This window comes from Saccopteryx leptura, chromosome 5, assembly GCF_036850995.1.
Source record: "Saccopteryx leptura isolate mSacLep1 chromosome 5, mSacLep1_pri_phased_curated, whole genome shotgun sequence".
NCBI classification, from domain to species: Eukaryota; Metazoa; Chordata; class Mammalia; order Chiroptera; family Emballonuridae; genus Saccopteryx; species Saccopteryx leptura.
This window is the reverse complement of record NC_089507.1, coordinates 167315947-167338766: the sequence shown is the minus strand read 5'-3', so window position 1 is coordinate 167338766 and position 22820 is coordinate 167315947. Positions and strand designations below refer to the sequence as shown.

At 36.1% G+C, this 22820-nt stretch overlaps 1 protein-coding gene across 1 annotated transcript in view; it reads left to right on the top strand.

Moving 5' to 3' along the window:
• Positions 1-22820, top strand: part of LOC136406603 (ABC-type organic anion transporter ABCA8-like) — an 88963-nt gene that overhangs the window by 46977 nt on the left and 19166 nt on the right. The window contains exons 23-33 of the mRNA XM_066386584.1: positions 2464-2637; positions 2828-2941; positions 5184-5303; positions 6109-6165; positions 6606-6697; positions 7836-7956; positions 8617-8734; positions 9402-9493; positions 11064-11224; positions 11706-11781; positions 11855-11949. Of these exons, the coding sequence (XP_066242681.1) occupies positions 2464-2637; positions 2828-2941; positions 5184-5303; positions 6109-6165; positions 6606-6697; positions 7836-7956; positions 8617-8734; positions 9402-9493; positions 11064-11224; positions 11706-11781; positions 11855-11949 (1220 nt within the window). The remainder of the gene's footprint in view (positions 1-2463; positions 2638-2827; positions 2942-5183; positions 5304-6108; positions 6166-6605; positions 6698-7835; positions 7957-8616; positions 8735-9401; positions 9494-11063; positions 11225-11705; positions 11782-11854; positions 11950-22820) is intronic.

Here is a 22820-nt window from a genome sequence, read left to right as displayed (position 1 = left end):
TTGGATTATGATAGTGATACAGTAATATATGCATTCATCAATACTCATGCAACTGTATACTTAAATTGGGTCCTTATTCTTGTTTAAAATTACATTTCAAAAAAGTTAATAAGAAAAAATTGTTGAACTAGAAGGAAATGCTATTTTAAAAATGTCAAGAACATAAAGAAATAAAAAGAAAATTCCAGTGTTTAATTAACAGTCTATGTATTCATAAATATTCATTTGCAGACACTCTTTCATTAATCCAAATAACTCTTTAATGTGTCTACAAACTGTCAGAGCATTTTATTAAAACGAAGATTCTGATTCAGTGGTTCTGAAAGGGGGACAAATTTTGAGTAATAATCATAGGCTGTTGAATATACAGCTATCCATTGCCTTATCACAGCTCACATTTTACGGTCTCACTGTATCACGGATTTTAAAATTGTATATATATCTTTATTTTGTATCGTGGATTTTCCTCTGTATCATAGGATATTGCGGTATATAGCTATTTTATATATTTATTATTTTAATTATTTTTGTGGTAAAATAAGCATATTCTAGACTAAAAGTTTGAAAAAATATATTAAAATATTAATTAAACATATTAAAAGATTATTTAATCAAAATGAAATATGTAACATACAGCAGATGAGTAGACAAAGACTCACAGGTATGGAAAACGAAGCTATGGCCATGTCCCCTTGAGCTAGTTTGCCCACGTGAGATCGTTCAGGGCACACTGTGGCTGATGGATGGAAGGCGACCAACCAGAGCACTGTGTTCTGTATATATAAATAATAAAATAAATAAAAGCTCGCTACTTCGCCAATTCTCACCTATTGCCGGGGCTCTGGAACCTAACCCCTGAGATAGATGAGGGACCACTGTATATGATGGATTCATGCAGGCCAACTTGCATTAGCTTTACTTTTAAATTTTAATACAATGTCCTGTGATAGCTCCATATTTGACACTTTATTATGCAAAATCCATTATACCTTGCATACCATCTTCATCTGTGTCGTTTCCTCCCCATAGTAATTCTGTTGCCTGAGGAAAGAGTATTATCCATGTAATATTTCCTTTCCTCTGTGGAATCTCAAGGAATCTAAGAAAAGAACACTTCCTGGTCTAATGTAACTGTCAGTCATTTTAGCATCACATAGTCCAAACTTGAACTTCACCCACAGAATGCTTTCTTTCTGTGGGCTGTGTGATGCCATGATTTGACCATGTTTCTCTGAATATTTTGGCCACTGTCTCTTTGTGTCCTTTGGACTGTCTTACTCCTCTATCTTATCTCTAAATTTTGGAAATCCTTAGATCTCAACCCCTGGTTCTCTTTTCATGTGAGATGTCATTTTCTTCCAGGGAAACTCATGTAACACTACGGCTTCAAATCCCTCTCCATATGGGCCACGTGTAGATTTAACTCGAGCTCTCTAATTTGTGATTTCACCTTCAATGATGATCCAAACTCCTTTCTTAGCTTTTATTGAAGGCATCACAGACTCTCAAACTTCATGCTCCTAAAATTAAATTTATATTCTTAAATGTGTTTCCTTTCATATTTTCTGTCCCCATAAATGTCAGCACTATGCATCAGCCACCTAAGCAGTAACATAAATCCATCCTTCATTTCTCCTACATTCTCATCCACATATCGAGATCCTGAAATACTTATCAGTTGCCCTACCTGAGTGCATCCATGTTAGGAGATTTTGATATGAATCCTTAGGTCCAATTACATTTCAGACAAGAGCATTATTTAGCTAATCAACAACCATTAAAAAGGGAATGTTAAAGAAAAAAGTGTTCAAAATTATTAGAAAAGTTAAGTATAATTTTTGTACAAAACCACATCACTAGATAAGATGTTTTAAAATATGTAATTTACTAGTTTATTCAGAAAATGACGAGGGACACAAAATATGTTTGTATTTGTGAAGGCATTTATACTTATGTGCATAGACACAAATATTTTTGTGGTAATTAATACTTGAATATATGGTATGGCAAAACTACTGTAACATGCCATTTACATTAAAAGAATAAAGCAAATATATATATATATATATAATGTACTATAGATAAAGAGAGAGAGAGCACAGTTTGAACTGAGTCAAAGAAGAATCACTGATAAAAAGTTAGCTGCTTCAAAAAACTATCCCAGCCACCCCATAAGTCATTAGCCAATGTGTTGTTTACCAAAGTGTAGACACCTTTATTATTCTGAAGTCTCCTTTCACAAATTTCCTTAGGTGTCTGATGAACATCACTGGTGTTAGGTAAAGCGTCAAACTGACCATTTATATTTGAAACAATTCATATCCCTTGGTCCAGATAACATGTGTAGTCATGATACAGAATTGTTACAAGTAAATGTTTCATTTGAATATTTTATTACATAATCCATATTTTTCTAAAACCTCAATTGAAAAATCCTTCGTATTTCTGCTGTCTCCTAACCAGATCAGAGCTTGGTCCCAGCTGCGGATTTCGGGGCTCCTCCCTTCTGCTTACTGGATTGGGCAGGCGCTGGTGGACGTTCCCCTGTACTGGCTTATATTCCTTCTCATGTATTTAGTAAACCTCGCTTTCAGCCCCTCTGCTGGTGAATTTAAACATATACTTGAAATTTTGAAAGTAAGTTACAATACTCACAAAACAAATATCATTCTACGATTTTATTAGAAAATTTGAAAATTTTCATTGATATTCACATTGTTGTGAATTATTAATAACTGTAAAACCCTGTGCTATGCCAATAATTTGAATCCTAAATGTTGTCTTAGATAACATTTGTCTTTAAACTTCACATTCCTGTTCATTTCAGATCCTGTATGCTATTGGACATACCATATCCCTTATCTTCTTTACGTATGTAATTTCGTTCATTTTTCGCAAGGGGAGAAAAAATAGTGGCATTTGGTCTTTTTGGTTCCTTATTGTAAGTATGTTCTTTTAACATTAATTTTATATATGTGGTATACAATTCTAAGTTAATACTTTAAAATTTGCCCTTGGTATTAATATTACAATCTAAAATACTTTAAGTTTGTGTATGTATGGATCCCTTCCAGAATCTGCATCTTTTTCTCTCTGTTTCTACCCTTGATTTTCTTTAAAAGTAGCCAATATTTCCAACCAAAAACTATTTAATAGAAGGAAATCTGGAAACCATCTGTATTTTCTTTTTACTGAAAAATAAATATCCCCAAAGACCTCCATGAAGTTATACAAATGTTGTTCCTAGCTTAGTTAAAACTAGAAACAACTTCTCCAACTTTCCTCTAAGACTTACTTCAATAAAGCAACATTTACTTTACCAAAATTAGGAGGAATAATGTTTGCGATTGAATAAGCATCTATTCTAGTTTGCTGTCATTTTTGGGGTGCCAAAAAAGAAATTATCAATTCAACAAACACATGGCTGGCTTCCACAATATTTCACAAACTAAGACTGATCATGGAGAAAAAATAGTTTCTACACCAAAGGAGCTTCAGAGGGAGAACAGATGAGTAAACAGCCACTTACTCAGAGTGAGAAGGCAAAGGATGTCTAGATACCACCCATCTTTCAAAATCTAATACAACTGGTAATGAGAAGGTCTATGAAAACCAGAGAAGGGAGGGAGCCCTTAATGAAAATGAGAGCAGAGATTTCCTTTAGAGAGTGAAACTTAAAGAAGACTAAGATTTCAACAGCCAGAGAAAATGATGATACAAATACAAAATAATGGATGAACATAAATGCAAAGTGAAGAAAACTCAGGCTAGGAGACAGTCCTAACTACTGGTAAGAATCTGACATGAATATGAGTGGACACCCAGCTGTAGCCTGAGCGTGGTCCTGGTTATGGTGAACATAATGATTTGAACCATGACTGGCTTTAACTGGTGGACTCAAGAATGTATTCTACAGACAGTAGGATGCCATGGAATCTTACAGTGCAGATAAGAAGTATGATCAGAGACACTCTCCTAGGAGAAATATTTGGGAAGCCATAACATGATGGTTTGTAACAGAAATTAGAAGCACCAAAACATTTTGGAAGGCATTACAATAGTTTAAAAGAAAAAGTCTGAGAGTGTCAGATGTACTTGTAACTTTCTCTTATCCCTGAATTGTGTATTTTAGTACTTCTCTAAGCCTCTCCAGTTTATTAAATGCTTATACTTCTCCATTGGTTTAGTTAACAAAGGTCTCCTTTGATTGTTGCTTTATTCCTATTAGTAATCCATTTTAATTTTTACCTATGATTATTGTTTATCCACTATTCTGAATTTTACCTCCAAAAACAACATACACCACCTTTTTTCCATTTCAATAATAAAATGCTCTGTATATTAAAGCCTAGATTTATCTAGTGATGTCTCATTCATGATTCTCCAAGCCAAAGGCATGTGGCTAAGTCACCAAGAGAAAATGTCAGTGGAGCTCTGCTGATTTCAGCTGGTTTCTTTTTTTTTTTTTTGTATTTTTCTGAAGTTGGAAATGGGGAAGCAGTTAGACAGACTCCTGCATGTGCCAGAAAGGGATCCACCTGGCACGCCCACCAGGGGGCAATGCTCTTCCCATATGGGGCATCGCTCTGTTGCAACCAGAGCCATTCTAGCGCCTGAGGCAGAGGCCACAGAGCCATCCTCAGCGCCCGGGCCAACTTTGCTCCAATGGAGCCTTGGCTGTGGGAGGGGAAGAGAGAGACAGAGAAGAAGGAGAGGGGGAGGGGTGGAGAAGCAGATGGGTGCTTCTCCTGTGTGCCCTGGCCGAGAATAAAACCCAGAACTCATGCACGCCAGACCGACACTCTACCACTGAGTCAACTGGCCAGGGCTTTAGCTTGTTTCTTATAAAAATTTTAAATAGGTAATTTATACTGCTCACAAAAAATTAGGAGATATTTCAGAATTAATATGAAGGTATAAAATATCCCCTTATTTTTGTGAGCAGTATATTAAACGTACTGAAGATGGATGGTGATGGAGGGAGACTTAAATTTGGGTGGTGAACACACAATGCATTATGGAGATGATGTGATATAGAACTGTACACCTGAACCTGAATAATTTTCTCAGCTTGATTTTGAGGTTGGAGTAGAAATTAGCAATATCTCTGAGATGCGCCATCTTAATTTCAAGCATATATTGAAGTTCAGAGTGGTTAACATGAATATTTGTATTTTTTGTAGATCACCTACCTCTCTGTGGCTCTAGTTCAGTTTTATTGGTTGCAATCTGAGATAGCATATACTATCATCTTTTGGATACCACACAGCACTTTTCTTGGTGCTTTGATATTATCTCTTCAGGTAAGTAATACCATCATCTGTTTCAGTGTTCGTAACTCATAACCTATAGTGAAAGCATTGTTTAGCCTTGGGACTTTATAACATGTTAAATATGTGTGGCTACTTCATGAATTCACGATGAGTTGCCCCCGATAGAACAATATCCTCCAGCTGAACTGTAATAGACAAGGTGGTCCTAATTGATGGGTATGAAGAAAAGACAATGGGTGCTGAGAATGAGAGCAGCCTTTATGCTCAATCTGGGCTTTATCCACTCCTGGGCATGCTCAGCTCTCAGTTCTAGAAGGAAGCAAATGAAATACTCCAAATCTTAGAGATTTCAGGATCTAGAGAAGCTCTCAATGGGAATGAAATTCTTTTTCTCTAGCTGACTGATACCAAACTTCTACAAATGGAAGGCAGGTACCATGTGTGAGTGAAGAGGTATCCATGGGTAGAGGAAAGAAAGGGGCCATCTGAAAGGAACAGTGGACACCAGAGGGTGTGTGAAGGTCTGTGTAATAAAGATGAATCCTGCATCTCTCTCAGTGTTCAGGGAAGGTGGTTCAGACCCCCAATACTCTTTCACCAGGTGATGAATAATTGCTAAATCTTTTTGCCTCCAATACAAGCACAATGGCTCATAGACCTTGGAAGGAAGGAAGACAGCCCATTGCTATACATTTGGGAATGGACACTTAGCCAATACTCTTGGTGAAATAAGGGGACATGCCAGGAGGGCTGTTCAATGAGCCAATTCACAATTATGTGGTTAAAATCCACACAATAAAAACTTCTCTGTTTAGCATTTTCTTTCTTTTTGCAGATTTTTTGGCGTTCTAATGGAGGAGTAAGTGCAGAGGTCTTTCTGGCAGTCCTAATTGTAAGAACACACTCTTTAAAACTTTATCATGTGCTCTACTAATCCAAACCATTGTAATTTCTGTACACATGGTGAAACTTTTTATTAAGGTCAATATATAGGATTTGTAGCCCATTGAGATAAAGTATTTTTATAAATGAAAAACATTTTTTATAAATATTAGCTAACCAAATAATATGCTAATTTGCTTCCCAAAATTTAAGAACTATTAGAGGAGATGACTTAATGTAATGGTATAACAATATTATATTTTTTCCTGTTTCTGTAAACAAAATGGAAAGTGAATTTGACAGTTTAACAATTTGACAAATTGATTATGAAACCTAGTAATGATTTGGCCAGACGTATCTTTGTAAAAGTCTAATTATTTCTAATTCATCCCTGATATGAAATAATTTTTTATTAGTGTTTCTAACTGGCATCTCCCTCTTTATTCATAGACTTTCCTTCATGTTATCATCCTCCTCTTTATTCTTCGATGTCTGGAATGGAAGTTTGAAAAGAAATCAAGGAGAAAGGATCCCTTCTTTCGGTTGGGAGATATTAAATTTGATTCTTTCATTTCAGTGATCAATATTATAACATATTTTTCAGGCACATATTAATCCATTAACTAAGGAAGTGCCAAGTGTTAGAATAGGCCAGAGTAGTAACCGTGTGTCAACACAAGTAGTAGAGCTCTACATACCTAAATTCAAGATTATAAATAGTGCAGCAAACAGACCTGAAACATTAAATATTAAGGACTCTAACTCTGTGTGCAGTGGAATAATGGGGAAAGTTACATGCAGCTATTTCACTTTAAATAGCAGTTAATTTGAATAGATCTTCAGTTGAAGGAACTCTGTCAGTCCAGAAAGGAAGAATAGAATAATCAATAGGTCAAAGACAGCAGTAACTGCTCCTTTCCTGTGATTGTGAGAAGTCCAACTGGTGGACCATAGACTGGTTCAATTATTACTGGAACTTAAATGCTGAGACCTTTTTTGCACAATTCAAGGATGCAACCATAAGTACCTAATTCCCTCTGTGTTTCCCACACCATATCATTTCTTTGTTAACTATTACATATTATTGTGTAGAAAACTTCCAAGAAAAAAGAAGACTTTTAAGAAAATTTCTAAGATCACTATGGAAGATTAGGCAAGAATAGAATGAGATTATATTCTGAATAAAAGGGACAGAGTTCGAATGGAGAAGGAGAAAGTCTGATATATTCCAAAGGAATGGCCATGCTTAATAGGAGATTAAGAATCTTGTATTTTGGGAGTGGGCTATCTTGATTTCAAATATTCTGACCTAGTTTCCCTATGAAAATACAATAATGCCAGATTATTAGTGTGAAAGCTAGGATGGCCAGAGTAATTATTTCAGTAATCTGATATTTAGATTTTTAGCCTGCTAATAGGTAGTTTGTTACCTATTGATATATTTTAAAAATAATGTTTTATAGAAAAGAAGAATGAAAGATATATTAGATGCACTAGTCATTAAATATAGTATTACCATAGACAGAACCAGGGGGCTGTGAAGTAGGAAGGGCTCACTGTATTGAAGGAAGATTATAATGGTTTAATTAGTTATTCAAGTACAAGATTTAGGGAAAGCACTGTTCTTGATACAAGGACAAAACCCCCAAATTTATTATTAACGGATGTTTTTGACTCCAGAATTTCTCCAAGAAGCAGCAAAGTTTGCCAAAATCCCGAAAAGCCAGAAGGGGAGGTTGAAGATGTTCAGATGGAACGGGGGAGAACAGCAAATGCCATGACTTTTACAAACTTTGATGAGGTAAAAACACAAAGTAGTTTATTTCAGCAAGTAACACAGATGTTGGCCAGTTACAGTGACTGCCTATAGTCCAATCCTCTAATGATTCTGAGTGTCTCTAATTTATACATATTAGAATTATAACTTCATTTCAGCAGGTAGTCATCAGGGTTGACATCTAACTGAGCAGATCAAAGGTCTTGTTAACTTGCTTGGTTTTCTTAGAACAAAAACCAAAATGTGAAATGAAATTGAAATTACAAAAGCCAAGAATGAATTTCTGAATTTTAGAAACAGAACAATGGTGATGCTGATTACTGCTTCTGCAAGAAAGTTCACTCTACAAAATTCAGGGCAGAATCCAAGCCACACCATCTATATTTCCCTTTTGGGGGTGATCTGGTGCTTCTCCAAGTCTCTTTACTTCTGTCCTGAAAGATGGACTGTGTGCATAAACTAATGTGTTCCTAAGTAGATGCCTTGTAGGAAAGGAAAATGACAGTCTCTTCCCTCCTAAAATCAGTGCTAAGATGTGAGAATGACCAATAAATGTGTCACCTAGTAGAAATTCTTCTTTGATGCATGGCTTGTGCAGTGAGAGGCCAGCACAGTGGGAGGATAGAGCTTCCTCCTGGTCAATGGGGGTATTAAGGTCTGACATGATTTACTTGTCACTTACAGAGACCAGTCATCATTGCCAGCTCTCTACGCAAGGAGTACAAAGGGAAGAGGAAACACTGCTTCTCTAAGACGAAGAAGAAGATCGCCACCAGAAATGTCTCTTTCTGTGTTAGAAAAGGTAGGACACGGGGCTCTTCTCCTGATGGCTCAGGTCCCTTCTTAGAGCTTTATGGTTCTTGATGATGATCATTTTGTGCATTAACTCTAGGTTTACACACAGACCCATCAACGGGGTGACCTTGACAGTTTGTTTTACATGGTCCATTTCTAAAGAAATTAAGTAACTCATGTTTGTGGATACGGGCTTATTAACATATACATGGAAACCCTAAGTGCTCTTTGAAATAAACCACTGAAACCATGACATTTTTATCTAATGAACATGATTGATTTCCTAATGTTCATTATTCTTCCCAAAAAAACGAATGTGATGTCTCAGCACATTCTGAAGGCAAGAACAGCAGATGTTAGATGACTTTGTTGTATGACCTTTTTTCATGATTCTTAGAATCACAGGAGAAGGAGTCTGACACACCTAGCTTCCAAGAGTGGCTTTGTTACTTCTCATCAGTGTGACTCTGGGCAACTAATATCATCCCTAAGACCTATTGTCCACAAATATGTAAACAAAGATTATGATAACCACTCAGGGGGCTGTGGTAATGAAATGAGATACTACATACAAAGCACATAGGACACTTGTCACGTAGTAAGACTTCAGACTACGTTTTATTCTTAATTTTACTATTGAAGTCAATTTGTATTAAGTGTAACCTTTTTTTCAGGTGAGGTTTTAGGATTACTAGGACACAATGGAGCTGGTAAAAGTACATCCATTAAGATGATAACTGGAGACACAGAACCAACTTCTGGACAGGTAGGTGAATTATGTGGAAAATGTGTTATCTATTGGTGCTCAAATAAATTTTATAAGATGCTTAAATATACACAAAAAAGTCTCATTTCTTCATTGGCTGAAGGAAGTGATTAATGTGGCAGAATAATGCATCATAAACTATCACAGCAGAACACACCAAAATTAATCCTTAAAGGGGACAATTACTCATGACTTTAAAGGGATTTAGTGGGACTGTCCAGTATCAGTTCATCAATCAATATCAGATCAGTATTCAAGCAAATCCTATTTAGAGTATTATAAAACACATGGATTTGAACCATTAATGAGCATTGTCTCCCCAATATTAATAAATATGTTTTTTAAAAGGCACTTAATTAAGTAATCTAATTCATCGTCCTCCAAAAAGCACTTAGCTATTGGAACACATACTCTCATCAAACAGACTGTCTTGGGGGAATGGTTTAAAGACATGCCTTGAAGTTGAGTAACAAGATTATGAAGTCAACAGAATTATACATACAATTCAATGCATATGGAGGCCTAGGAAACAGAAAATGAGCTCAATTTACCAGAGACAACATGAGAAAACTTTTCCCCAAAGTATATGGCAGAAGATAGATACCCTTAAGAACTTCTTTGGAGAGTATGCCCAGGGGAGTGGAGAACAGAACGTAAGGCAGAGGTCTGTGGAACTGCACCAAGGGAAAGAAGTTGGTGGTCAAATCCTCAAAAACACCACCAAGCATGTGACTGACAGATTTCCCACTAAAGAGGAAGGAGAAAATGTATTCGTAATCACTCTGAAGCCAAAGTGAGAGCAGGTGTTCATGAAGGGATTCTCTCGGTGATAGTGTTGGCTAACCGACCCTACTTGAACTCCTCAGTTCAGATGAGACCACCCTCCATTCAATCACCACTTGGACCCTAAGTCAATATTTTATTTCTCTTAAAGCATGAGCATTAAAGAGTCCATTGATATACTGGAATAAAATATTGTAAAGGTTATGTGCGATCATATTTATAAAGCCAACAAGTATTTGCATATCATGTAATCAGCTTTAATCAGATCAGCCAGTTTATAAACAATGTCATTCTCTTGCTAAAATAATTCAAAGACTTCTCACTGCACTCTGCCTGGAAGGGAACCTCCCTTTGCAGGTAAGGAGCTGATTTCCATGTGCCTGCTGTCACAGCTCTCTCTGCTTTCCTGGGTCAGTGTGCTCCAGGGCCCCTACCTTTGCCTGGGGTCCAAGAACACATTGAGCATCATCCCTCCACAGTCTTTTCTGTGACCCAAATTGCTGTCCTTTTCCATGGCAGATGCCCACTCACCCTTCTGCTGAAAGGTCCCTCAGCAGACAGGCTTTCTCCAATCACCCAACCTCACGTCACTAACCTTAAATATTTGTTTGTTTCAACACATTTACACTCTGACAACCTTCCTCAAATGCACAATGGTTGCAGATGATCAAACTCAAGGAGGCCTGAGAATTTCTCTAGTTTTTCTGGTTTCTAAAGACAAAGACGTCATGGACACACAGAGGAACAATGTATGTCATAGGGCCTGAGAATGAACTTTTCCCTGCAGGTGCTACTAAAAGGCAGCAGCGACAGGGTCCCCCCGGAGTTCCTGGGGTACTGCCCTCAGGAGAACGCGCTGTGGCCCAGCCTGACGGTGAGGGAGCACCTGGAGGTGTTTGCTGCAGTGAAAGGGCTGAGGAAAGCGGACGCCACTGTCACCATCTCACGGTACATGGGAGACCCACCTGTCTCTACCCGAGGGGTCCAGGGACACAGTTGGGAGTGACAACCTTCACAGGAAACTCAGGACTTCACAGGAGACTGTCAACACTGACCAGACCACATTGGGTAGATATGCAATTAGGAGCTGGTTTCCCCAATTTCAAGGTGTTATTTTCTCATATCAGTATGGAAAAAAAAAGTGTTCATTGATAAAATTTTTCAAACGTACTCGAATTTAAGTGTAAACTATCATAGAACAGGTATTTGGATATCATGAAATACCCTTAAAATTTTTCAAAAGGAAAAACTGATTTTGGATGATGAGGGAGAATCAAACCAGTCATTTTTAACATGGCCCAGCATCTATTTTCAGAATCACATTTCTGAGCTCTGCTCTCCATCCTTGTTCTGCGTGGCCCCATGCCCCATTCTTCCCCCTTCTTGCTCCTTGTCAGAAGCTTTTAAGGCTCCATTGTGTTTCCTTCAGGTTGGTGGATGAGCTCAAGCTGCAGGACCAGCAGAAGCGTCCCGTGAAGGCTTTATCTGAGGGACTAAAGAGAAAGGTAGGGGCAGGACTTGCTGTTACTCTGCACAGCCCTTAGGTCCGTGCCACATGTGCTGTTCCTCTCGTTCCAGCTGTGTTTCGCTCTGAGCATCCTGGGAAACCCGGCAGTGGTGCTTCTGGATGAGCCGTCCACGGGCATGGACCCTGAGGGGCAGCAGCAGATGTGGTGAGATGTCAGGAGTAACCCAAAATGAAATTGTTTTACTTATGAAAGGAAAGACATCGACATGATCAGGAATGCAATGTTATAAAAAAAAACTGATAGCACACCACAAACAACTTTATGGAGGAGAAAAAGATATTCTAAAAACCTAATACTCTAAGAATGTCATTCTCATCATAGATCGTCCTGCTATGCATGGCCCATTTTTTTTACTGTCCATCAGATCAAGCTATGTTTAGTTCTAACTCTTTCTGCAACATCACCTGATGCATAATTTTTTAGAAGAAAAAAAAATTCATCTCCAGAATATATTCTTTAATTATTTTAGAAATATTCTGAAAGTTGTCATTGTGTACTTTAAAGTATTTGTCATTATCATCAGGCTTTTAAATAAGTTCTTATTTTCTATCTTTTTTCCTAATGCCTTCTCATAAATATTCTTAAGTTTTTAAATTTTTTATTTAGATAATTAAATTTAACAGAGTGACATTGATTATGTTGTATACTCATCACCCAAAGTCAAATCATTTTCATCACCGTATATTTGTCCCTCTTTTCTCCCTTCCCCCCATGCCCTTCCCCACATTCCTCTTCCCTTGGTAACCACTTCACTTTTATCTATGTCCATGAGTCTCAGTTTTATATCTCAGCTATGTGTAAAATCATAGAGTTATAAGCTTTTTCTATTCCACTCACTATAATGTTCTTAAGGTCTATAAATGTCATAAATGACAATATGTCATCATTTCTTGTGACTGAGTAGTATCCCATTGTATATATGTACCACTTTGTCCAGTCCTCTATCGAGGGACATTTTGGTTTTTTCCCTATCTAGGCCACTCTGAATAATGCTGCAATGAACATGGGGGTGCATGTGTCTTTATGTATCAATGTTTTTGAGTTTGGGGGGGCAGATACCCAGTTGTGGGATTGAGGGGTCATATGGTGATTCTATTCTTAACATTTTGAGGAACGGCATGCTTTTTTCATAATAGTTGTACTAATTTGCCTTCCCACCAGCAATGAATGCAGGTTTTTTTTCTCCACAGCCTCTCCAACACTTATTATTAGCTGTCTTGTTGAGAACAACCAATCTACCAGGTGTGAGGTAGTATCTCATAGTAGTTTTGATTTTCATTTTTCAAATAACTGGTGAAAATGTGCATCTTTTTATATACCTGTTGGCTATTTGCATGTCTTCTTAGGAAAAGTGTCCATTCAGGTCCTCTCCCCATTTTTAAATTAGATTATTTGCTTGCTTGTTGCTGAGCTTTGTGATTTCTTTATATATATTGGATATTAACCCTTTATTGGAGCTGTTGTTTGCATACATCATCTCCCATTTTATTGACTGCTTATTTGTTTTGTTGTCAATTTATTTTATGTGCAAAAGCTTTTTAGTTTGATATAGTTCCATTCATTTATTTTTGCCTTTACTTCTCTTGCCATTGGGATAAGATTCATATATTGTTCTCTAACACCAAGGTCCATGAGTTTAGTACCTAGGTTTTCTTTTATGTAATTTATTGTTTCAGACCTTATATTTAGGTCTTTGATGAATTTTAAATTAATATTTGTTCTGGGAATAACTGAGGTAAATTTAATTATTTTGCATGTGACTTTCTGATTTTTCCAGTATCATTTATTGAAGAAATATTCTTTTCTCCATTGTGTGTTTTTGGCTCCTTTGTTGAAGATTATTTGTCCATATAGTGTGGTTTTATTTTTGGGCTTTCAATTCTATTCCATTGATCTGTATGTTTGTTTTTCTGCCAATACCATGCCATTTTGATTATTGTGGCTCTATAGTATTGTTTGAAGTTGGGCAGTGTGATACCTCTGGCTTCATCCTTTATCCCCAGGATTTCTTTGGCTATTCAGGTTTTTTATAGTTCCATAAAAACATGGTTATTTTTTGTTCTTTCTATTTAAAAAAATGACATTTGGATTTTGATGATGATTGCACAAAATTTGTATATTATTTTGGGAAACATGGCCATTTTAACTATGCTGATTCCTCCAATCCATGCACATGTAATATTTTTCTATTTCATTATATCTTTTTTGATTTTTTTTATAATGCTTTGTAGTTTTCAATATATAGGTCCTTCATATCCTTTGTTACTTTTATTCCTAGGTACTTTTTGTTATTGTCACAATTGTAAAAGGAATTGTTTTGGGTTTTTTTTTTTTTTAAATTCATTTTTCAAAGTTTCATCATTGACATGTAGGAAAGCAATAGACTTTTGTATATTGATTTTATTCTGTGACTTTATTGGTTTATTGTTTCTAATAGTTTCTTGGTGAAGTCTTTGGGGTTTTTTACATAGAGAATAATGACATCTGCAAAAAGTGATGCCTTTACTTCTTCTTTCCTGATATGGATGCCACTTATTTTTTCTCTTGCCTGGCTAAAACTGCCAGAACTATGTTGAATAGGAGTGGAGAGAGTTGGAGCATTACTTGTTCCTGATTTTAGAGGAAAAGCCTTCATTTTTTCACCATATAATATGATATTACCTGATGGTTTGTCATATATTGCCATTTTGTATTGAGGTACCTTTTTTCTATGTTGTTTTAATGAAGTGTTTTAAACATAAATGGATGTTGTATGTTATCGAATACCTTTTCTGCATCTATTTATGGGATCACATAATACTTGTTGTTTTGTTGATGTGGTGTATTACATTGATTCACTTATGTTGAACCATCCTTGTGCTCCTGTAATGAATCACACTTGATCGTGATGTACTATTTTTTTATGTGTTGTATTCCATTTGCTACTATTTTTTTTTAAGATTTTTGTGACTGTATTCATTAGAGATATCTGTCTATAGTTTTCTGTGTGTTGTTCTTGCTAAGTTTTGGTATTAGGGTTAGTTGGCCTCATAAAATGTGTTAGGGAGTATTGCTTCTTATTCTATTTTTAGAAGACTTTGAAAAGGATAGGTACCACATCTCATTTGAATGTTTGGTAGAATTCACTAGGGTAGCCATCTGGTCCTGGACTTTTATTTTTGGGGAGATTTCTGATAGGTGTTTTTAATTCCTCCCTGCTTATGGGTCTATGTCAGTTTTCCTCTTCTTTGTGCTCACTCTACAAAGATTGTGTAGTTCTCAGAATTTATCCATTTCTTCTAAGTTGATGAATTTGGTAGCATATAATCTTTCTTGATATTCTATTATGACCCATTGTATGTCTCTTATGTCTGTGGTAAATCTCTCCTCTTTCATTTTGTATTTTGTTTATATGAGTCCTTTCTCTTTTATCCTCAGTTCACTTTGTTCATTACACATATAAGTGAGATCATTTGATATTTGCCTTTTTCTGCCTGGTTTATTTCACTTAGCATAATAATCTCCAGGTCCATTCATCCTGTCACAATGGTAAGATTTCCTTCTTTCTCACTGCCACACAGTATTCCATTGTGTATATATACCACAGCTTTTCTTCTTTTTTTTTGTATTCTTCTGAAGTTGGAAATGGAGAGGCAGTCAGACAGACTCCTGCATGTGCCTGACCGGGATCCACCCAACATGCCCACCAGGGGATGATGCTCTGCCCAATTGGGGTGTCGCTCTGTTGCAACCAGAGCCATTCTAGTGCCTGAGGCAGAGGCAAAGGAGGCATCCTCAGCACCGGGGCCAACCTTGCTCCAATGGAGCCCTGGCTGCTGGAAGGGAAGAGAAAGACAGAGAGGAAGGAGAGGGGGAGGGGTGGAGAAGCAGATGGGCACTTCTCCTGTGTGCCCTGGCTGGGAATCGAACCCTGTACTCCTGCACGCCAGGCTGATGCTCTACCACTGAGCCAACTGGCTAGGACCTATACCACTGCTTTTTAATCCACTTGTCCACTGACAGATACTTGGGTTGTTTGCAGATCTTGGCTATTGTAAACAATGCTGAAATAAACATTGGGGGGTGCATATGTCTTTTTGAATCAGTGATTTGGTATTTTTAGGATATGTTCCTAACAGTGGGATAGCTTGGTCAAAAGGCAGTTCCATTTTTAATTTTTTGAGGAAACCCCATATGTTCTCCACAGTGGTTGCATAAGTCTGCATTCCCACCAGCACTTTGGATGGTTCCCTTTTCTCCACACACTCGCCAGCACATATTGTGTGTTGTATTAATTTTTTTGTTTTGTTCTTAATATTTTAATTGATTTTAACTTATTGTGTTTACATAGATTCTAGTGTAGCTCCAATGCATCCCCCGTCCTGTGTTCCCCTCATCATCCGTTTTGTCCCCCTCCCCACAACATCTTCCAGCCTTTTGTCCAGAATTTGCTTTTATGCTCTCAATAACACTGTTTTATGTGTATATAATTTCACCAATCTCTTTCCTGTCTCTGATTCCATCCTATCACCCCTTTCCCTCTGTCTGCTTTCCCTGTGGTCCCTTTGATCCCACCCCATCTCTGTTTTGTTCCTCAGTTCACATTGTTTTTTAGATTCCTCAAATGAGTGAGGTCATATGATATTATTCATTCTCTGCCTGGCTTATTTCACTTAATATAATAGTTTCCAGGTCCATCCATGTTTTCGCAAAAGGTAATATTTCCTTCTTATTTATGGCCCCATAGTATTTTAATGTATATATGTACCACTGCTTTTTAATGCACTCATCCACAAGACAGATACTTGGCTGTTTCCAGATTTTGGCTATTGTAAGCAATGCTGCCATAAACATGGGTGTGCATTTCTTCTTTTGAATTATTGATGTGGTGTTCTTGGGATATATTCCTAGAAGTGGGATGGCTAGATCAAAAGGCAGTTCCGTTTGTAATTTTTTGAGGAATCTTCATACTGTTTCCCACAGTGGCTGCACCAGTCTGCATTTCCACCAGCAGTGCAGGAGGGTATCCTTTCTCCACAACATCACCAGCACTTATTGTGTGTTGTTTTGTCAATGAGCATCATTCTGACTGGTGTGAAGTGATATCTCATTGTAGTTTTAATTTGCATTTCTCTAATGACTAGTGATGTTGAACATTTTTTTCATCTGCCTATTGGCCATCTGTATGTTCACTTTGGAGAACTGTCTATTCATTTCTTTTGCCCATTTTTCCATTTTTGATTGGATTGTTTACCTTCCTGGTGTTGAGATATAGAAATTCTTTTTAAATTTTAGTTATTAACCCCTTATCAGATGTGTTGGTGAACATGTTCTCCCATTGTGTGGGTTGTTTATTCTGTTCTTGGTGTCTTTTGTTTTGCAGAAAAGCTTTATAGTTTGATATAGTCCCATGGTTCATCTTGTCCTTTATTTCACTTGCCCATGGGGAAAAATCAGCAAAAATATTGCTAAGAGAGATATTGGAGAGTTTACTGCCTACAATTTCTTCCATGATAGTTATGGGTTCATGACTTACATTTAAGTCTTTTATCCATTTTGAGTTTATTTTTGTGAATGGTATAAGTTGGTGGTATAGTTTCATTTTTTTGCAGGTAGCTGTCCAATTTTTCCAACATCATTTGTTAAAGACTGTCTTTACTCCATTGTATGCTCTTACCTCCTTTGTCAAATATCAACTGAACATAATAGCGTCGATTTATTTCTGGGTTGTTTTCCATTGGTCTTTATGCCTGTTTTAATGCCAGTACCAAGCTGTTTTGAGTACAATGGCCTTGTAGTATAACTTGATATCAAAAGTGTGAGTCTATGCACTTTATTCCTCTTTTTCAAGAGTGCTGAAGCTATTCTTGGTTTATTTTGTTTTTTTTTTTTAATTGCATATAAACTTTTAGAATATTTGTTCTATATTTTTAAAGTATACCATTGGTACTTTAAGAGAAATTGCATTGAATTTATAGATTGCTCTGGATAATATAGACATTTTAATGATGTATATTCTTTCTATCCATGAACATGGTACAGTATATGCTTCCACTTGTTTATATCTTTCTTGATTTCTTTTATCAATGTTTTAAGATTTTATGAGTACAAGTCTTTTACTTCCTTCAGGAGTAGTCAGCCTTTTTATACCTACCACCCACTTTTGTATCTATGTTAGTAGTAAAATTTTCTAACCACCCACCGGTTCCACAGTAGTGGTGATTTATAAAGTAGGGAAGTAACTTTACTTTATAAAATTTATAAAGCAGAGTTACAGCAAGTTAAAGCATATAATAATAATTACTTACCAAGTACTTTATGTCAGATTTTCACTAAGTTTGGCAAAATAAATCTTTATAAAACAACTTACTATAGTTAAATCTATCTTTTTATTTATACTTTGCATAAATAGAAATTACATTAGTTAATTGAATTATTAGTGGGATCCCTGAGGCTGATGCTGGGAAACTAAATATTGAATATTCAGTTCAATTTATATGAGAAACAAACAAAGGTCATCCTTTTTGGAAATATTCAGGTGGTTTCTTTCTTTCATCATAATATGATTAACAGCACTAAATCCTGATTCTACAAGATATGAGGTAGGGAAAGGTATCAATAAACTGAATACCATTTTCCACATATTTGGATATAAGACTGGCATTTTTTTATTTTGCCATAGGTTTTCATATCCACCACTATTGAATTTATGTTTACTTTCTTCATCATATCTAATTTCTAACAGTTCTTCTTGGCAAGTTGTATCAACCTCTTCAATATTTGCAGTAAAAGGATTTTTTCATCCAGTCATATACCTTCAATTTCATAATATCTTCAAATCATTTTTCCATGTCCAATTTAAGTTGTTGAGGTGGCTACTGAATCTGTCAATATCCTCTGGAATTATATCATCTTTTATAGATAATAATTGAGGAAACTGATGAAATTCTTTCTTCAATAGATTATGACAAAGTTAGTTCAATAAATAATAGTACAATACTTTGGCAACCTATAAGAGTTTTATTAGCTCCTTGAAGCTGCAAATTGACATCGTTAAATCTCTTGAAAATACCTGCCAAGTAAAAGGCATCATTCTTTACTGTTTTTAACTGTTGACACTGATTGGTCTCATTATTACTTTCAAAAAATTATATGACACTATCATATAATGCTACAAATCTAGCCAAAGATGTACCCTTTGACAGCCACCAAACTTCTGTGTGCAAAAGTAACTTAATAAAATCTTCATTATTGTCCTGTCAAAGCTGCCGAAACATTCTATCATTCTTTGCATTGGATTTGTTCTTGTTTATGGCTCGAATTATTGTAGTTAATGATGAATAGAGACTTGTACTTAGATGTTTTCCTATAAGATGTTGTCTGTGTACCACACAATGAATACATAAAACATTTGGCACTTCTTGCTTCAAATAAGCAACAAATCCCTGATAGTGACCTACCATTGATGGTGCTCCATCAGTAGCACATGCAACAATATTATTCAAAGGAATATTATTTTTTATAAAGTATGTTCTCACAGTATTAAATATAATCCTTTTGTATCTGTGATAAGATTTATTGCAAATAGCATTTCTTCTCATAATATATTATTTTCGTCAAAATAGTGTACATATGCCATCAATAAAGCATCATTATCTGCAATGGTAGATTTGTCCAATTGCATGGAAAATGAAGAGTTTTGGAGAATACTTATAAGTTTGTTTTAAACATTAGCTGCCATTTCATTAATTTGTTGCTTTATTGTGCTATCGCTTAGGGGCAACATTTTTAAAATTTGAGATATATCCTGATGCATTACTGTTGAGATAAATTCTTTTATTTATTTATCTATTTATTTATTCATTCATTCATTTTAGAGAGGAGAGAGAGAGAGAGAGAGAGAGAGAGAGAGAGAGAGAGAGGAGAGACAGAGAGAGAAGGAGGGGAGGAGCTGGAAGCATCAACTCCCATATGTGCCTTGACCAGGCAAGCCCAGGGTTTCGAACCAGTGACCTCAGCATTTCCAGGTCGACACTTTATCCACTGCACCACCACAGGTCAGGCGAGATAAATTCTTTTATAGAGGGTATTATTACAGTTTCTCCAATATTATAGCTTTTACCACTTTTTGCAATTATTTGTAAAATGCAATAAGTGGCAATTAATTCATCTTCATTCATTGTATGTTGTTTCTTAAATGATGCAACAATAGTTGAATGATTTTGAAATTTTTTATATATTTTCTGAAAATATTTAATGGGCTTGTCCTTGTCATTTGGATGTTTTGTAGAAAGATGTTTTTGCAATCAACTTGGCTTCATTGCCTCATTGGATAATGTTTTATGGCACAATAAACACATTAGATGTTGTTTATTTGCAACAGATTCTATGAAACCCATCTTCAGATACTCTGGCAAATAGCCGTGTGCATTTTTTTTTTTTGTTTTGTTTTTGAGACATGGGCCCATGATATTTCACAATATTTTGTTTGAAGCTGTAAGCACATGCTTGCTCTCAGAAATCTAACTACGTACTGACTTTAGTTTCAATTGTGTAATAATTTAGCTTCACTTATGTAACGTGAACAAAACTTATGCACTTGAAGTCTGTTGCATGGTCGCAACATTACAAGTGTCATGGTTGAGCAAGAATTTGTTGAGAGGAGACTAAGTTAGTAATTATCTGTGGTTGTGCATTTTATAAAATTTTATGTAGTGGGTGTTGGTCAATGGCATCACTTCTTTGCAATCTGGGCGAAGTAGCGAGACATCGACTAGTTTTGGCAGTCCAAGGGGGAATTCTTAGAATGTCGCCCTATTACCCTAAAATCCGGGAATAGAGATGAAAATATGAGTTAACTGGTGTCTCCATTGTCTGGCAGTTTCTGTCATAGAAAGAAGCGTCGAACCACGGAGTTCTTTGTCTACAGGGTAATAAAACGATGAACTGCTACTTTTTGGGTGAAAATAGCAGTCATAAACTGCCCGCCAGATCAGGCGGCAGGTATGGACCTGGGGTCAGGTACCTGGCCGCTCGCGGATGCAAGCCAGGTGGTTGCGAAAGAGGTCAGGTGCGGTCCCAATACAAATGCCCTGTAACAGAGTATGACCGCTGTCCTGATCTTGACTGGTCAACATTTTGTCAATTATCAATAGTATGTAATTGCAGCACCATTTGGTTGCTCCGCTACCACCCATCATGAAAGCTGGAACGCCCACTAGTGGGCAGTAGGGACCAGGTTGACTACCACTGACCTCCTTGGTTAAATTTACTCCTAGGTACTGATTTTTTTTGGTGCAATAGAGAAGTGGATTGTTTCTTCAATTTCTCTTTCAAACAGTTTATTGTTGGTGTACAAGAATGCCACTGATTTCTGAGTATTAATTTTATATCCTGCCACCTGGCTGAATTCATTTATCAGGTCCAGTCGTTTTTGGACTGAGACTTTAGGGTTTTCTCCCATCCAAGTACTAACCAGGCCCAACTCTGCTTAGCTTTCAAGATCAGACGAGATCAGGTACATTCAGTGTGGTATGGCTGTAGACAAGACTTTAGGGTTTTCTATGTACAGTAACATATTGTCAGCAGATAATGAGAGTTTTAATTCTTGTTTTCCAATTTAGAAGCCTTTTATTTCTTCATCTTGTCTGATTGCTGTAGCTAGGGCTTCTAGAACTATGTTGAATAAGACTGGTGAAAGGGTCACCCCTGCCTTGTTTCTGATCATAAGGGGATTGCTTTTAATTTTTGCTCATTGAATATGATGTTGGCTGTGTGTTTGTCACAGATGGCCTTTATTATGTTGAAGTATGTTGCCTGTATTCTCACTTTGCTGAGAGTTTTGATCATAAATGGGTCCTGAATTTTATCAAATGTTTTTCTGCATCTATTAATAGTATCATGTGATTTTTATTCTTTCATTTGTTTATGTGATGAACCACATTGACTGATTTGCAAATATTGTACCAGCCATGCCTCCCCAGAATAAATTCCATTTGATCATGATGAATGATTCTTTTTCATGCATTACTGGATTCAATTTGCTAATATTTTGTTGAGAATTTTAACATCTAAGTTCATCAGGGATATTGGCCTATATTTTCTTTCTTTGTAGTGTCTAGTGTCTTTACCTGGTTTTGGAATGAGGACAATGCTTGCCTCATAAAAGGAGCTTGGAAGTCTTTCCTCCTGTTGAATTTTTTGTAATAACTTGAGAAGGATAAGAGTTCTTTGAATATTTGGTAAAATTAGTTTGTAAAGCCATCTGATCCAGGACTTTAGTTTTGGGGGAGTTTTTTGATAACTGTTTCAATTTCACTTGTTGAAATCGCTCTGTTTAGGTTTTCTGATTCTTCCAGATTGAATTTTGAAAGATTGTTTGTTTCTAAGAATTTATCCATTTCACCTAAGTTTTCCAATTTTTTGGCATATTGATCTTTATAGTATTGTCTTACAATCCTTTGTATTTTGGCAGTGTCAGTTGTTACTTCTCTATTTTAATTTCTAATTTTATTAATTTGATCCTCTCTTTTTTTTTTCTTGATGAGTCTGGTTAAAGATTCATCAATTTTGTTTATTTTCAAAGAACCAGCTCTTGGTTTCATTGATCTTCTTTTTTTTTTTTAGTCTCTATGTCATTAATTTGCACCCGATCTTTATTATTTTCTTCCTTCTACTTCCTCTGGGCTTCATTTGTTCTTTTTCTTCTAGTTCTTTTAGATTCAGGGATAAGTTGTTTATTTGAGCTTTTTCTTGCTTTTTAAGGTATGCCTGTAATTTTATGAACTTTCCTCTCATGACTGCTTTTGCTGTGTCCTATAAATTTTGAGTTGTTGTATGATCATTTTCATTTGTTTTAATGAAGTTTTTTATTTCTTCCTTCATCTCATTGTTAACCTATTTGTTATTAATAACATGCTATTTAGCCTCCAAGTGTTTGAATGTTTTTTAGTTTTTCTATTGTAGTTGATTTCTAGTTTCATGGAATTGTGATCAGAGAAGATGCTTGATATGATTTCAATATTCTTAAATTTATT